This window comes from Eretmochelys imbricata, chromosome 6, assembly GCF_965152235.1.
Source record: "Eretmochelys imbricata isolate rEreImb1 chromosome 6, rEreImb1.hap1, whole genome shotgun sequence".
Taxonomy (NCBI): Eukaryota; Metazoa; Chordata; order Testudines; family Cheloniidae; genus Eretmochelys; species Eretmochelys imbricata.
Window position 1 is genome coordinate 59259658 of NC_135577.1, and position 16817 is coordinate 59276474.

Below are 16817 nucleotides of genomic sequence, written 5' to 3' on the forward strand. Positions count from 1 at the left end.
TCCGACGGACCTTTGAAAGAACACCAAACTTTCTGTCCTATGAACTGGAGTTGTCTCTCTTAATACAGTCTCCAAAGTCATTATATTATTAATATTAGGTCACTATTAGTGGGACTCTGATATTTCATTCTCCATTGAAAATTCCCCCCATGGTTGTTATTCCTCTCCATCTTGGCAGCATTAACCCACAAAAGTAGAACTGAAGCATTTAGTAGACGCATTGCCCATCTGTACCTGTTTTTCAAGGTTTGGTTTGCTGATCTGTAGAGTCTGAGGTCCAGCGAGCCTGGTACCTGGGGCTGCTATCACAATGCTGGTGAGCTGTGCCATAGGGAAAGTTTTGGCTATGGTTGCTGTCTGCCCATTAACAACACGAACTGGGTGTATGGAGTTCTGTGAGGTGGGTAAAGAGCTGGGTGTGAACTTTGTTGTCAGCATCACAGGCCTTTGAATAAGCTGAGGAGCTGCAAGCATCGGAGGTGGTGCTGGGGCAATAGGAATGTTATTCTGGGCAACTGGTTTGGGTCGAACCTACAAGGAAAAAAACCCAGACACATAGAAATATATTTAAAATGAATTTATTGAATATATTTCTCTGTTTTAAATCTTTTGATTCAGCTTGTCTAAATTCTGCAGAACTATCTATCATTTCTTACAGAACACATTTTTATAATAGTGTCATAAATGTGCAATGACAATAAAGAACCACATTTTCAATCTGCTTGCATAAAACCCATCCATAACACTTGCACACACTGCACACATTTGCATGCCCAAATACTTATTTGCATGTTTAACTGTTTTGTATGTACAAATCTACTTTTTGGTTTTGTGAGGACAACAGATGCCCATGCAATATTTGCAGGAGCAACTTAGGCAATCGGTTTTGAAAGTATGTTTCAAAAGCTTTACACAGCTTTCAATATTGTAGCACTTTTTACATTGGCCAAGAGATCAATATCTAAACAGCTGACCCAAGAGCTAAAAGAAAGTCTTCAGAGATGTCCAATAAGTCACCATGGCCTATGTTGACTTCATGCATTATGCAGATACATTGTGCAACCTTTTACACCAGGAAACTGGTTCTGCTAAACTATGAACAAACTGTCCCCTCACTGAAAATATCAAAGCCTCTACTGGTAAATACAGCCATATTGCCACTTGCTCTTTTCTTTCTCTGATGCTATGATAAAGCATAATATTTGAGAAGATATCCATAGGTATGAAGCCAGGAAACATCTCTACAAAATTCAGGGGATCCAACATATTTTCTGGGCCTGTACCATCATTATCTTTAGCTATACATACCTGGCATATTCCCCATTATACAAATATCTCATAGTTACAGAAAACACAAGTAGAAACAAAATCCATTAGGTCATCTAATCTATCTCCCTACCGATAAAAGATTGTTTCCCATCATATATTTTCTGGTATCTTATCCATTTTACCTTTAATGTCTCAAATTAAAGGGTGTAGCCTTTATTTATGCCTGGAAACTATGTCACAGATTAACAGATTTTATTGTCCCAATGTCTTGTTCTGATCATCAGCCTAAATTTTTCCTTTCTTAATTTCATCCCCAGTACTCCCAGTTATACCCCCTTGCTCCTTCTCTAAGAAGCTTCATCAAAAAATGCAAAGAAGCAACCAGCGTCTTTTCTAAAAACAGTGCAAAGTAAAACAATGTAAAGCTGTATTGCTCAGCTGCAAATGGTATAAAGAATGGAAGCTGCAGAAAAGACTTCAGCTATTTCTCTTCTCCTGCTCTTGAATACTGAGCAATGATGATTGCAGAGATTTTGCAGCCTTCGGTGACAGTCTGATTCTGCTCCTACACTTTCAGTAGTTTCATTTCACACATCTTGAAGGTAAGAAATGAAAAGAAAACATCCCTTATTTACTTATGGCCAACTTCCCTCCTATCTTTCTTGTTCTTGGTACACTCACCTGTGGAAGAAAATTTGGACGAGGAGTGAGTCTGGGAGGAGGGATGAACTGTGGCACTTTGATGGGCTGAGGTGTAGCCTGAACCTGCTATACAAACATTAGAGAGAGTTCAACAAGAGGAAAATAGCTTTGAAGGAATTCATCAAAACCAAGCACACTGATAGTATTTTCAGTCCTGATGCTCCTCAGTTTAGGCTGGTTTCCCCCACTGTAAATAAATTCCCACAGCAACAGTTTCTGTTTTAGAATTACATTAAAGAAAGAGCTGGCCTTACACTTTGGTTCCTGAACATCCTGTATTGCAAATTGAAGCTAACCATCCCTTTGTTTCATCTAAAAGTATGTAATACTAGGCTCTGCCCCTAAAACATTTCATTTGAAGGTAATGACCTTCACAATTGTTTTACAAGTCAAAACTGCCTTCACAAAAGATAGAAAGTAAAACCAGATTTGGCTGCCCCACCAGATAGACCTTCACATGGTAAAAGCACTTCTGTCTTCTCATGTGGAATGATATGCAATGTCTCTAGTAGTTAGAACAAGGTCTGGGAGCCAGAACCCATCTTCTATTTCTAGCATTGTAAATGACACAGTACTTGACCCTGAATTAATAACTTTGTCCTGAATTTTCAAAAGTGGCTTTTAATTTTGAATATACAGCTTGAGGCACCTCAGCTGTGATTTTTAGAGGGGCTAAGCTAAGCACTTCCAACTCTAACTGAAATCAGTGGAAGCTACTGTGGCCCAACACTCTGAAAAGTTGATCCTAGTTATCTTCAGTGGAGCACCCAAAATTGAGACACGCAAATTTAGTTTACACTTGAAAATGTTGGCTCTTTCTTCTCTGTAGCTCTGTTCAACGATGTAAAATAGCAATACTAATACTTCACCAGCATGCTGTAAGTCTTAATTATATGGGAAAATGTTTTGAGATCCTTGATAGAAACACTACAGAAACACATACAATTAGTAAACCTACGAGTCTTTCATGGAGGTCACGGAAGTCACAGATTCTGTTACTTTCTGGGACATCTGTGACTTTGGCAGTGGGTGGGGTGGCTGACCCCAGGGCCACCTGAGCAGCTGGGATGGCCCCGGGGCCACCCGCATTGGCTGATGCTCCGGTGGCCCTGGGGCAGGCCACCCTGGCAGCTGCTACTGTGGTTCCAGGCAGCTGGTCCCAGGCGCTGCCCTGGAGCAGCAGTCTGGGAGCAGCAGCAGTGCCCTGGGCCACCCCCCAGAAGCAGCACCAGTGCTCCACGCCACCCCCGCCCTGAGCAACAGCAGCAGTGGGGCCTCAAGCCGCCACCACCGCCACCCCCCTTCCCCCAGAGGTGCGGCGGTGGGATCCTAGGCCGCCCCCGACCCGGAGCAGCAGTGGTGTGGCCATGGGCCATCCCCTGCCCAGAGAAGCAATGGGGGTGGCGGCAGTGGGACTCAGGGCTGCACTTCCCCCACCCCAGGAGCTGCAGCGACCGCCAGAGCATGTTGCCCCCAGAGCGGCAGCATCCACTGGAGCGCCGTCCATCCCCCAGCACCTAAGATTTAGTTAGGAGTATTTTTAGTAAAAGTCATGGACAGGTCACTGGCAGTGACTTCTTGTTTATTGCCCGTGACCTGTCCGTGACTTTTACTAAAAATACCCATGACTAAATTGTAGCCTTAATCATTAGTGATAATTAAAAGAAGGGTCAACTCTGTGGACCAGGTAAGTTATTCAGCAAGGACTAAGCCTGAGCAGATATTTATCAATCCTTCTGGGAGATAATCACAACAGTGGGGATGGTGGAAAAAGACTCCACCTAAAGAGGTTTCTCCACCACAAATACAACTATCTGCCTCATTCAGAAGCAAAACACTGGCTATTTACATCCATCAAAGCTGTATTATCTTATAAAGTAAAATTTACGATATAAATTGGCCTGACTGTTGATGAAGCCCTGGATCAGCCTTTAGCCACAAAGTAAAACTTCCCTGTAATGGCTCTGTTCAACTGCCTGGTCTCTAGTCACAGAAACCCAAATGCCCACATTGCTATTGTTTACATTTTTAAACAAAATTCTGTGCAGCTGATCAGTTACACAGCAGTTGCTAAGCACTCTTTGAAAGCCTGATATAATCAAAAGTGAGACACTTTCCAAAATGTGGGCTTATGATGGCTGGATCCTGGTAAGAGGATGTGGTAAATGAAGACCTGATAGGATGGGAGGTGTATCCTAACCCTATGTAAATTCAGTGAGCGAAGAAAACAAGAGAAGTTTGACACATTAGATAAGATGAGGATCTATACCAACCAAATAAATAAAGTTCACAAAGCTTCCAAAACCAGAACTACAGAACAATATTTTTTCACAACAGAGCTCTGCAGATGAGGTAACAAGAACTTCATACTAGTAACAGTATCTTTCCAAAGACCCAGCTTCTAAGGCAAGCTTTACACAGAGTGACTACAATAATGACTTAATTCAATAAAAATATTAACATACATAAATAATAAATATTTTTCCCTTAGGCTCTCAAAGCATTTCAACTAATTAAACCTCACAATATCAATGAGGTACTGCATGTTCCTATGTGTAAGAGTTCATTTTTCCTTCTGTGGGGCAAAACCAGCCTGTTTATAAGTAGTATTTTAAGTAGTCCCCCTTGATAAATATACACAGCTCAACAGGTGCACACAGTCCCACATTCACACACACACAGACTATTTCTTCTGGCTTACCAAAGTAACTGTGTTTTTTGCCACTATTTGGACTGCCTCTGCTCCTGGACCAGTAACTTTATTTGTTGTCTGGAGGTTGACTGGTGTATTCTGTGCATCGGTGCTGAGGACCGCTTTCTGACTGTTGATTGCAGTAACCATGGCAATGGTAGGTCTTTGACCCACAACAGAGGCAGGCATGGTTGCAGTTGCTGCTTTCAAGACGAGAGGTAGTGTCTTAGTGGTGATCATAGAAGTTGTAGTCACAGTTTTCTAAGGGAAACAGAAAACACAGCTTAAGTGTCTAGAACATTACATATTGGACAGGATGTTGCTTATACTTGAGCTCAGTCAGTCAGAAATTATAGGTAAAAATGGGAGAAAAAACAGCATTGATTCTGTCTGCTCTGTATATACACACACTTTACCCTATGCCTACAAAAACTGGAGAAATGGAAAAAATTCTTAATCTGACAAAGTCCTGAGATAAATCTTTACTAAAACTTGCAATCATACAGAAAGTATTGTGAACAATGCAAATATAGTATGCATGTACAATGGGAAAACACATTGTGAGATTAATCAGGTGTTAGTAGAGGCATAGCACCTACTTCTCTTACATTTTTTAGCTTTGTATTATTGCCACATGAATATTGTCATGAGTGTCAGTTTCAGTTTCAACCCTTTAAATGTGAAAATTTATGGAGCACATTTAGTAAAGATACAGTCCCAGCATCTCTCTCATCAGCAGAGATCCAAACCTTTAGAGGAAAGTTTTCTATTTTTCAGATAATTTAGTTATCCAAAATGATCATTTTATTAGAGGAAGGAGGAGGAAACATTTCAACATTGACATCTTTAAGGACAAAGCTAGACCTCAATTTTGGATATCCATTTTTTTGTTTTTAGTTATATGTACAGTAATTTAGCAATCTGGAGTCTTCCCTTTCCTGAGAAGAGCAGGAAGCCAACTAGCTAACTGCGGCTACAGAAGGAAACTAGAAAAATAATAAGCTTGGTGGAAAAATCCTCCATCACTATTTCTGTGTTACAAGGAAACTGATATAGGAGGCAGCCAGTTTTTAGTTTCAGCCTCAGGCTAGATATATCCTAGAGTTTTAAGTGTTGACTTTTAGTTTGTCCAACAGGCAGTAACCAATTAAATTTCAGTTGTTCATACTGGAATTTTCCTTGTCCTACGTTGTTGTACAATGTGATTTCTCTTGGCCTGACCTGAAGACAGCAATTTTGGAGCCTCTAGTCCCAGCACAAATATGAAATGCCTAAATCTACTACAGCTGCAAATATCAATTCTCAAGATTAATAGGTTAAGGCCCAGATTTTTAAATATATATAGGTATTGCTGTGCTTACAGCTGTAACACCTAACTGGTTTAGGAACCTACATCTCATTTTCAAAAGTAATTTATGCAATTTATCTACAACCCATTGACGTTAAATAGGAGTTTGTCTCCTAAGTGCCTAAATCCCATTAGAAAATGAGATTTAGGCTTCTAAATCAGTTAGGCTTTGCAACACTGAGCAAAGCAATGCTTAAGTACCTTTAAAAATCTGGGCTAAAGAGACTACCCCTGCAATATTTTCCTTTAAATTTTACTGTTTACTGAAATGTTTGTTAAGGAGAGATGGGAAAGGAGAAATAATCACGCAGAAGAGAACAAGGCAACTATTTCCACATGATGCCAGATCAAAATATACATTTTTTAAAAAATGAAGACAAATGGCAGCTAAAGGAACTGGTGAATGAACTTGCTTTCTTTTTCATCAGATCTACTATACTGATGTCACTGCATCTTTCCAGACTTCTTGGTGGAATGATCAGATGTTCCCAGTAGAAAATGAGAACCATGGCCTGCATCTCTCTGATGCAAGTGCTACTATGCCCTAGAACAGAAGAAATATTGGGCCAGGTATCAGGTGACACTTTTTTCTGGTGCTAACATGCCTGCTTTATGTCAGCTTATTTTAATTTCACCATTCTTTCCCCTCCTTAAAAAATAAATCCATGTGTAATTTCAATTATTTTCCAAGGTAACTTTTTCAGTATATTTATTACATTATTTGGGAATTTATTTTGCCTTAATTACCAGTATTCTTCCAATTTCCTACTGTTTAGACGATATACTCTAGTTTTTGAACCCCTCACATGTGAACTATTTCACGAGCAGTGAATTTGACCCTTTATAAATTTTATCAATCCCATTTATAACACTGTCTTCTGTATCACAAGAATAAGAATAACTCCCTTAACCTTTCTTTATATCTAGTTTCTTTATTGACCTCTGCTTTACTCTCTCCAGTACAAGCGACCTCCTTCCTGTTGTGGAGTGGCATTGAACAAAGTGTTCCAGTGAGATATAACAGTAAGAGGATCATTTTTATTAATACTACATTCACCCACATACATTTTAAAGAAAAATGTAATCAATCATGTAATACAAGACATGACTCTATCAAGGGTTTCTAGTGAGATAGTATATAACGAAAGCAAACCTCTAATCAGCAGAGCCCAGATAATGAATTTCCCTCTGTCACGTTGCTGCATGTTAATTATTTTTTGGCAGCTAAAGATGGAATATTTCTATGTGAATATTTCTATATTTCAGTTTATGTATTAATACTGATGTAACATCAGCAATAAGACCATAAAATTTCACATCCATAGCAATGTGATTTTTTAAAAACAGGTTTGCTGCTTTTTACAAATCATACAATATTGGATTATAGTAAAACGTTACCATTAGGGCAGTATATTTACCTCTAATTAGGTTGTCTCTAGTCCTAACTTGAATTGCAATTGAACTTTCACCTAAAAAATTCATTCTGCTAAGTGCCTTGGAAGATATGTTAGTTACAAAACTTTAAAAAATCAGGAAACTTTAAAAAGAGGCAAATATTTTACTTTTCCTAGTAGGTACAGAGGCTTTTCTCTTTTAGGAGAGAAGGCACGTTTTGTTAGTCAGTAGAAACACGGCAGAGTGTGAATGGTAGCGAGCAGAGGTTCTCCAGATTTATATCAGTGTAACTGAGATTAGAATAGTTTTTAGGATGCAACACTGTTCATTCATTCTGTTCCAATGGCAGTGTCCCTTGCCCTTCAGCTTATTGATGTTGTCCAAGTGCCATTGTTCTTATTCATAGAATCCAACCCCAAAAGGGACCATTATAACCTCCTGTGCAACAAAGTCTCACCTCCTGTGCAACAAAGACCATAGAACTTCCCAAAGATAATTCCTAGAGCAGAGCTTCTAGAAAAAACATCCAATCTTGATTTAAAAATGGCCAATGATGGAACATTCACTACAACCCTTAGTAAATTGTTCCAGTGGTTAATTACCCTCACTGCTAAAAATGTACATCTTATTTCTAGTCTGAATTTGTCTAGCTTCAATTTCTAGCCATTGTATCAAGTTATAACTTTCTCTGCTGTCTTGAAGAGCCCACTATCAAATATTTGTTCTCCATGTAGGGCACTTAAGGACTGTGATCAAGACACCCCTTAACTTTCTTTGTTAAATTAAATAGATTGAGCTCCTTGAATCTATCGCTGTAAGGCAGGTTTTCTAATCCTTCAACCATTCGCTGGCTCTTCTCTAAACCCTCTCCAATTTATCAACATCCTTCTTGAATTCTGGACACTAGAACTGGGCACAGTAATCCAGCAGTGGTCACACCAACGCAAAATACAGAGATAAAATAATGTCTCTGCTCCTACTTGAGATTCACCATGACAGATATGACAGTATCTTCCAATAACCTGGGAAAACTTTATTCAGGTCCCACGGAGGGACGGGGTCCCGGATGTGGGGTAGAGGCACTTCAGGCCCTTGAGGAACCTGACCTTCATGTCCTGAGTGAAAACCGACCTGCCCTGGAGTGGTGGATGGAAGGCTGAAATAGCAGCCAAGTGGACCTTAATGGACAAAAGAGACAGGCCGTGGAGATACAGAAGATAGTCTAGGATTGACTGCAGTGAGGCTTGCTCAGGCTGAATACCTTTATTCGAGGTCAAGCATGTGAACTGCTCCCATTTGGCCAGGTACAGGGCTTTCTGCTGCACAACACGACCTGTTGGACACCAGTCGAGCATCTTGCTCCTCCGCATTTAACCATGCAGCAGCCAAGCTGTCAGGTACAGAGCTGTGAGGTTTGGGTGCAGATAACTGCCATGGTTCTGGGACAGCAGGTCCGGCTGGAGGAGCAGCAGCTGTAATGGGGTAATGGACGCAAAAAAGTCCACTCGGGGAGTCCCCCATCTCTGGAAGGTGATGCTGACCACCTCCGAATGGAGCAAACCATTCGCATCCCTGGCCCCGGGGAGGTGTGCAGCTAAGGGATGAATGGCATGCTGAACACAAAAGTTCCACAGCCTGAGAGCTTCTTGGCAAAGGACTGACGATCGGGATCCGCCTTGCTTGTCAATATAGAACATTGTGGCGGTGTTGTCTGTCAGGATCTGAACCAACCTGCCCTTTATATGAGGAAAGAAAGCTTGGCAGGCCAAGCAAACCACTCTGAGCTCTGACATTTATGTGTAGGAAGCAATTGTTACTCAACCAACAACCTTGCATGCTGAGATTTCCCATGTGGGCTCCCCACCCCAGACAGGGTGACAAGATGACAAGAACAAAATATCGGGACACATGGGGGGGCAGCCACAGGCTCAAGCCCGCCACCAGGGCTAGCTCTAGGTTTTTTGTTGCCCCAAGGGGAAAAAAAAAAAAAAAGGCGGAGTGCCGCCGAAGCAAAATATCAGGACAAATGGCGTCCCGACCGTACATCGGTCGGGACGCGGGACAAACAACTAAATATCGGGACGTCTGCTCACCCTAACCCCAGATCTGAGGCATTGTAGACTAGGGTAACCGACGGGGCCAGAGACGCAAAGGGGACTCCCTCCAACACCGATATGAGATTCAAACACCATGTGAGTGATGACAGTATGTGGTTCGGTACCTAGACTACAAGGTCTATGTTTTGTCTGTTGGGGATACAGACCAACCCCAGCTAAGCCTGTAGGGGCCTGAGGCGAATCCATGCGTAGCGGACCACGTAAGTATGGGCTGCCATGTGACCCAACAACCTGAGCGATGGTGAGAGGGTGGCCTCGCATGCATGAGATCAGGTCTGTGACGGCTCGGAATCGGGCTCCGGAGAGGAAGGCTCTGGACCAAGTAGAGTCAAGGACTGCTCCAATGAACTCTATATGCTGCACCAGAACTAAAGTTGATTTTTTTCTTGTTTATTAACGGACCTAGATCATGACAGGTGGAGTGAACCAGAATGAGGTGCAGCTGCACCTGATTCCAGGATTGGCCTTTGATGAACCAGTCATTGAGGTACAGATAAGTCTGAATACCCCAATGCCTTAGGTAAATGGCCACTGATGGCATGCATTTTGTAAACACTTTCGGGGCTGAAAAAAGACCAAAGGGTAGTGCTGTGAACTGAAAACAGCACTGGCCCAGCATAAAACGGAAGAACTTTCTGTGTCCTTGGAAGATGGAGATATGGAAATATGCATTCTTTAAGTTGAGGGCAGCATACCAGTCTCCCAGATACAGGGAGGGAATAATGGAGGCCAAGGAAACCATGTGGAACTTCAACTTTTTGAGATGCTTGTTGAGGTGTCGCAGGTCTAGGATGGGTCGCAGGCCCCCTTTTGCCTTCAGGATTAGGAAATAATGGAAGTATAACCCTTTTCCCCGCATTTCCCGAGGGACCTCCTCTACTGCTCCCATTTTGAGGAGGTGGTCTACCTCCTGGGAGAGGAGTTGCTCATGAGAAGGGTCCTTGAAGAGGAACGGGAAAGGGGGACGGAGGGAGGGGAGGCTAAGAACTGTAGGGTGTAGCCTGAAGATATTACGTTGAGCATGCAACGGTCCGAGGTTATTTGGGACCAGGTTGACTGGAAGGGCCGCGACGGTTGAGGAAAAAGTAGGAGGGTGGATCTGGGAATATGACTGGGGTGCAATCCTTGAGCACACCCTCAGAATGCCTGTCTTTGGCTCCCATGGTGTCTTGAAGGGCTGGGCTAAGCAAGCGAATGGGAGGACGAGGGGCATTGTCATTTAAACCCCTTGTTTCTGTCCTTTCTCCTATAAGTGCCCTTCTGGGGAGGCTCCCAGGACCTAGGAGGAGAAAGAGGAGAGAACTGCTTCCTAGCCTGCTGTGGAGCATGAAGGCCCAGGGAGTGGAGGGTGGCATGGGAGTTTAAGGTCATGCAGCCTTGCATCCATGAGCTCAGAGAAGAGCCCCTGCTCCCTCATACGGGAGGTCCTGGAGAGTGTGCTGCATCTCCTCAGATAAACCCAAGGATTGCAGCCAAGAGCTGCGCCTCATCACCACTGCAGAGGGAACAACCCTGGTCACCAAGCCCCTTGCGTCCTAGGCCATCTCGAGGGTGCCCCTCACCATTGATTTGCCCTCCTCCACTATTGTGGCCAACTCCTGGGTGTGGTCCTGTGGGAGGGCCTCCTCGAACTTGCCAAGGGAGTTCCACAGATTAAAACTGTACCTGCCCAACAGGGCCTGGTGGTTGGACACCTGAAATTGCAGACTGGCCGTCAAATAAATCTTTCTGTTAAAAAGGTCCAGTCTCTTGGAGTCTTTATTCTTAGGTGTGCTGCTCACCTGTCCCTGCCTGTCCCTCTTGTTGACTGTGGACACAACCAGAAACCCAGCAGGTGGGTGCATATAGAGATATTCACACCCCTCTGTGGGGACATAATACTTCTTTTCTGCCTTTTTGGAAGTGGGCAGAATGGAAGAGGTCTGCCACAACTCCTTAGTGATCCCGAGGACCCTTGGGTGGACTGGCAGCATGATGCGGGCCGAGGCAGTAGAAGATACGACATTGAAAAGGTCACCCACTTGCCGCCAACTCCTTAATTTTCAGGTTTAAGTTGTCACCCACTCTCTTAAGGAGAGCGTGGTGCTCTTTAAAGTCGTTGGGGGGAGACTATCAGTCTGGGAGGGCCCTGCCACCGCTTTATCCAGCAACAAAGACGATGAGAGCATTGCAGGTGGAGGGGTGGGTTCCCCTTTCCCTTCTGTGGACGGCTCCCTAGGCATTGGCACCTGTTGTGCTGTCCCCATGTCAGATTCTGCACTGTGCTCCGAACCCGGTGCTAGGTGTCGTTTGTCCGAGGCGGCTAGGGAGGAGTGGTGGGAGTATGCAACCGGCATCATTCGTATACCCCAAGGATTCCAATAAGGCCATTAAGCCGGCCACTGGCCCTGCTGCCATGCCGCGACCGCAGATGTCGTGCAGATCTCTGGTGCCGACTGAAAGCCATACTTCCTTGGTGAGGGACTGAATTCTGGCTCCGACTCGGACCAATCACCTTCCAGTGACCAAGGTGGGGCTCTGGAGGCCTGTGTCTGCTGGCTGACCCTTGCTGGAGACCGATGCTGAGAGGATGGGGATCGGCATCTGTCCATTGAGCGGTACTGGGACAGCGGAGACCAGTGCTGCGATGGTGAGCGGTCCCACACTGGTGGGGATCGATGCATGGGAGATCATCTAGGTGATAGGGATCTGCGCCAGGGTGATCTCTGGTGAGAGACTGGCCGATACTGAGAGAATGGAGATCAGTGCCTCGATTCCAGTGTTCCATGCCTTGTAAAAGGAGGGCATGCTGCTGGAGAACTGGGTCTTCTGGCTGGAGACCGAGGTTGCAGGGCTGGGGTCCTAGGTCATGGAGATGCTTTTCGGGCACCACCGAGGGGGAATGGTACCAGGCGGAGTGCTCCACACCAATGCTGCGGTGCTGGAAGCGGAGTCCGATCGTGAGGCTTCCGACGCCGGACGAAGTGCAGCCTCCATGAGAAGGGCTTTCAAACGGATATTCCACTCCTTCTGGGTTTTGAGACAAAAGTTCTTGCAAATCCTACACTTGTTTTTTATATTGAATTCTCCCAAGAACTTCAAACAGCTGCTGTGGGGGTCACTAACAGACATTGGCCTGTTGCATGACGAACACGGTTTGAAGCCTGGGGAATGGGGCATGCCCTACTCTGGGGCAAAGTCCCAGCGAGGACTTCAGCAACTAAACTAACATTTAACTTAATGGCTAACTACTTAAGAACTATATACAAAGATGACAGACAATGGGCTATTAAGAACTGCTAACACTCTTGCAATGCAAGATAAGGTGCTCTGACCAACTATCAGGGATGGTAAGAAGGAACTGAGAGGGCACAGGGTCAGTAGTGCCTAATATACCGATGCATGAACATGGCACTCCAGTGTGCCACTGCCGACCCTATGGATACCACTAAGGCAAAAATCTCCGACGACGGTGCACATGGGCATGCACACACCTAGAAAGGATCGACATGAGCAAGCACTCGAAGAAGAACTATTACTCTGATTCATCAAAACACTAAAGCATATACTTAACTTCAAGTACTTCAGTATTTTATTGAACTGGGACTTATGAGATCACAGAATACCTAGTTCTAAGTATAAGTTTTACATGAAGAGTAGACCTTGAAGGTTTAAAAAAAAGAATCGTATACTTCAGGGAACTCCAAGAGTGAATGCTACCATACTCCTATGTAAACATGACCTGCTCTACAGTGCATTGTGTTTTAACCTCTGCTCTTCTGTGCAACTGAACTAGAAAACTGTTCCACTGTATGGGGTGAGTCATACTGATATAATAGACCTTAACTGCTTCTTCAGACTCACTATGTACAGATGCCTTATGGGCTACAATTCTTGCCCTTGCATACTAGAAGAAATACTGGTTAACATTTACTTTTTAGAAAGGTGGTACTTCCTCCATTCCTGAACTTGGAGGTTCTGAACCTGCTTTTAACAGAAATAACAAAAATCATAAACTGCAATTTATTTTGACTTTGGTTAGAAGTGACAGCAAAAGAAGGGACCAGGAACAGAACCCCACTTGTATGTGCACAAAGGGGCAAATCCATTTGCGCAGAGGGCCACCACAAGGCCTACACACCATTTAAGTCCCACTTGAACTCTGTTTCAAGGACTTAAATTAGCCTTTATGCTCATCCGTCTGCACAGAGATGAATTTCACCCTAAATAAACAACATGCCCTACATATCACAGAAAGGCTTCCAGTGTTTTTACCTGTGATCCAATCAGGTTTGGAGAGGGTGCAGTAGACTGCTGCTGCTGAAGTTGTTGTAGTGGTTGCTGTTGTGGATTTTGTAGTTTGTTTTCTGACTGTACCAATGGCTGTATTTGAAACTTATTATCTGGCTGTTCCTGCTTTACAATCAGATTCTTCCGCAGCTGTTCCACCACTCTCTTCTACCAGATGAACAGAAACACAAACAGAAATGGTTATAGAATTTAGTTGCATATATATATTAAATAAATAAATAAATAAATAAATAAGAGGATAATGTTTTAGGACCTTTTCTACTGGATTATGGCGGCAAAACGCAAAGGATTCATATTGTCACTTTGGTAAGAGAAATACGTCATATGTTTAGAAATAAAAGAAATCCTGACCCCACCACTGCCTAAAATAAATCCTTTTCTCCCACACAGCTTAAGAAGAAAGAGTAAAGTGTTTACTGAAAAAGTCTTGTTCAGAAGTTCCAGCAGGATTTCTTTTTTTAGGATTTGGGAACCAGCGTGGTCTAGTAGATGGAACACTGGATTGGGACTCATGAGACAGGGGTTTTATTCCCAACACTACCATTCGCCTAATGGGTGACTTGTCTCCATGCTTTGGAACAGGGGCTTTAAGTTTAGCAGGGGTGTTGCCCTCGTGATAGAGATGGGCTTTTTGCTGTCCCTATGAAAACCACCAAAATTTGGCCAATTCATAAGCTTCTGAAAATTGCAGTTGGCACATGATCAATACAGACTTATTAAGAGTCTCAGAGTTGGCACTGATTGCTCCTCTGTCCCAGTCTCATCCTGCACTGAGAACTGGATGAGACATGGATCCCTCAGAAGAAGCAGGCAAGCCTTCTTAACTAGTCTGCTAGCTCCTGATTGCTCACTTTCTCCAGGCCCATCTCGGCCTCTGGAGGACTAAATCTTGTTGGTAGCCTGGTCTGAACAGGTTTACTTTTAGCTGGGAGTGTCAGGGCACTGACACTTCCAGCAGGGGTGCAGAGAAGGCCTGATAGACCCCATCACACACCTCCCCCTGCAGAACGAGCTTTAGGGCCCAATCTCCCACTTCTGCAATAAGCCCACTATCTTGGGGAAAGGAAACTGTACCTTGGTGATGTGAACCCCTTTGGTTTTGCACATGAAAGGCACATTGTTGCAGCACCAAATACCACTGAGTAACACCAGGATTATTGTCCTTCATCATCTGCAACCATTTAAATGATGCATGATCCATTATTAGGTCAAAGGGAACCCCTAAAAGATAATAATGTTAAGGCCCTACAGCCAATCTGATGGACAAGCACTCCTGCTTGATGGTGGAGTATCTAATCTCTCCTCACTGCAGTTTCCAATTTAGGTATAATACTGGATGTTCCACACCTTGAGAACTATATGAAAACACTGTTCCCAAAGCAACTGGGGAAGTTTGAATTTGCAGTAAAAACGAGCATGAGCAGTCCAGGCACCGAAGGAAGTTGACATAGGATAATGAGGTTACCTACCTGTAACTGAAGGTTCTTTGAGATGTGTGGTCCCTATCTGTATTCCACTGAGCATTATGCCTATGCACCATGCGCCCGGAGCCGGACCTTTTGAAAGTAGTACTGTTCAGCTGTCCGTGTATGCGCCATGGTCTTGCCTGAGGTGATAAAGGGACGGTTGGGCCACCGGCGTCTCCAGTTCCTTCTCTACCACAGAGCTGTTGAATCCGCAGCAGAGGGAAGGAGGAAGATAGGTTTGCAATACAAATAGGGACCACACATCTCAAAGAACCTCCAGTTATGGGTAAGTAATCTCGTTTTCTTCTTCAAGCCATGGTCCCTATGGTATTCCACTGAGGGTGAGTAACAAATAACCAAGCGTCCATTGCAGAATCATGCACTAGAGTGTAGTGTGTGGAAAAGGTGTGTACTGAACTCCATGTGGCTGCCTTGCATATATCTGTGAAGGGCACATTGTGGAGTGCGGCTGTAGTTGATGCTTGTGATCTCATGGAATGGGCCCGAATCCGTCGAGGTGGGGATCATCCTGATAACTGATAGCAGTGCATAATGCACCCCGAGACCCACTTGGAGATTCTCTGGGTGGAAATGACTTGCCCTTTCATTCTCTCCACCATGGCAATGAAAAACCCAGGGGATTTCCTATACAGCTTTGTCTGCTCAAGGTAAAAAGCCAATGCCCTTCGAATGAGTGAAGCCTTCTTTTCTCATTCGAGGCTTGAGTAAGAAGGTAGGTAATTGAGGTGGAATTGGGAAGCCACCCTGGGTAGGAACTTGGGGTGAAGGCATAAAGAGATCTTGTCTTTATGGAAAGTAGTAAAGGAGGGGTTAGCCATCATGGCTCCCAGTTTGCCAATCAGCCTAGCCATAACCCATGGACGGTGCAGAGTACTTCTGAGACTTGGAGGAAGACTTACTGCCATGGTTATGTGCATCCTTCCTTGGTTCATGGCTAAGCCCCAGTGTGGGGTTCTTAGCACTGGTACCAACGGAGCCTGATGCAGGTTCTGCGGCAGAAGGGGCATGCTTCGCCTATTCAGGCTGATGTACTGGGGGGGCAAGAGGAGGGGGTTCCCCATCCAAGATCTAATACTGCTCCCATGGCAGCCTCCATAAGGTCTTTCCTAAAACGGAGACTCTGGTTCTCCCAAGTATGGGCAGGAGAGGCACATACTTCACCTGGACGCAATATGGGCTTCCCCCAAGCAGTACAAACAGCGGTGGTGCTCGTTGGTGATGGAAAACTAGTGAGGGCAGGAAGGACAGGTTTTGAAACCCAGCGTCTTCAGCATAATCCAGTACCCAGCCCCACATTACGGAGGTGGAAGCGGGGGCGGGGGTGTAAAGTTGGGGGAAACACTGTCGAAGTGGCGTCCCAATTTCTAAATCAGGCATGAAAGGAAGAATCGAAGAAAAACCAAAAAATAAATGCAGGAACAGATAAGAAATTTAAACTACAAACAACACTAACGATAGTTTTGAAAGTTTTGGAAAGTTCATCACGAGGATGATAGGAGTAGAAGCTCCGACTTGGA

The 16817-nt window shown here is 44.2% G+C and overlaps 2 protein-coding genes and 1 long non-coding RNA gene across 8 annotated transcripts in view; 2 read left to right on the forward strand and 1 right to left on the reverse strand.

Moving 5' to 3' along the window:
* LARGE2 (LARGE xylosyl- and glucuronyltransferase 2) overlaps window positions 1–1711 on the forward strand; it is an 81639-nt gene extending 79928 nt beyond the window's left edge. For both annotated transcript variants that reach the window (XR_013346343.1, XR_013346342.1), the window contains exon 19: window positions 1587–1711. The gene's annotated coding sequence lies outside the window, so the exon portion shown is untranslated. The remainder of the gene's footprint in view (window positions 1–1586) is intronic.
* PHF21A (PHD finger protein 21A) overlaps window positions 1–16817 on the reverse strand; it is a 245567-nt gene that overhangs the window by 29058 nt on the left and 199692 nt on the right. For all 5 annotated transcript variants that reach the window (XM_077818598.1, XM_077818594.1, XM_077818597.1 and 2 more), the window contains 4 exons: window positions 13778–13960; window positions 4673–4924; window positions 1951–2037; window positions 235–531 (listed from right to left, as the gene is read on the reverse strand). In XM_077818598.1, coding sequence (XP_077674724.1) covers window positions 235–531; window positions 1951–2037; window positions 4673–4924; window positions 13778–13960 — 819 coding nt within the window. The remainder of the gene's footprint in view (window positions 1–234; window positions 532–1950; window positions 2038–4672; window positions 4925–13777; window positions 13961–16817) is intronic.
* LOC144265714 (uncharacterized) overlaps window positions 1745–16817 on the forward strand; it is a 36913-nt gene continuing 21840 nt past the window's right edge. The window contains exons 1-3 of the long non-coding RNA XR_013346344.1: window positions 1745–1871; window positions 6440–6581; window positions 6972–7034. This is a non-coding gene — a long non-coding RNA (uncharacterized LOC144265714). The remainder of the gene's footprint in view (window positions 1872–6439; window positions 6582–6971; window positions 7035–16817) is intronic.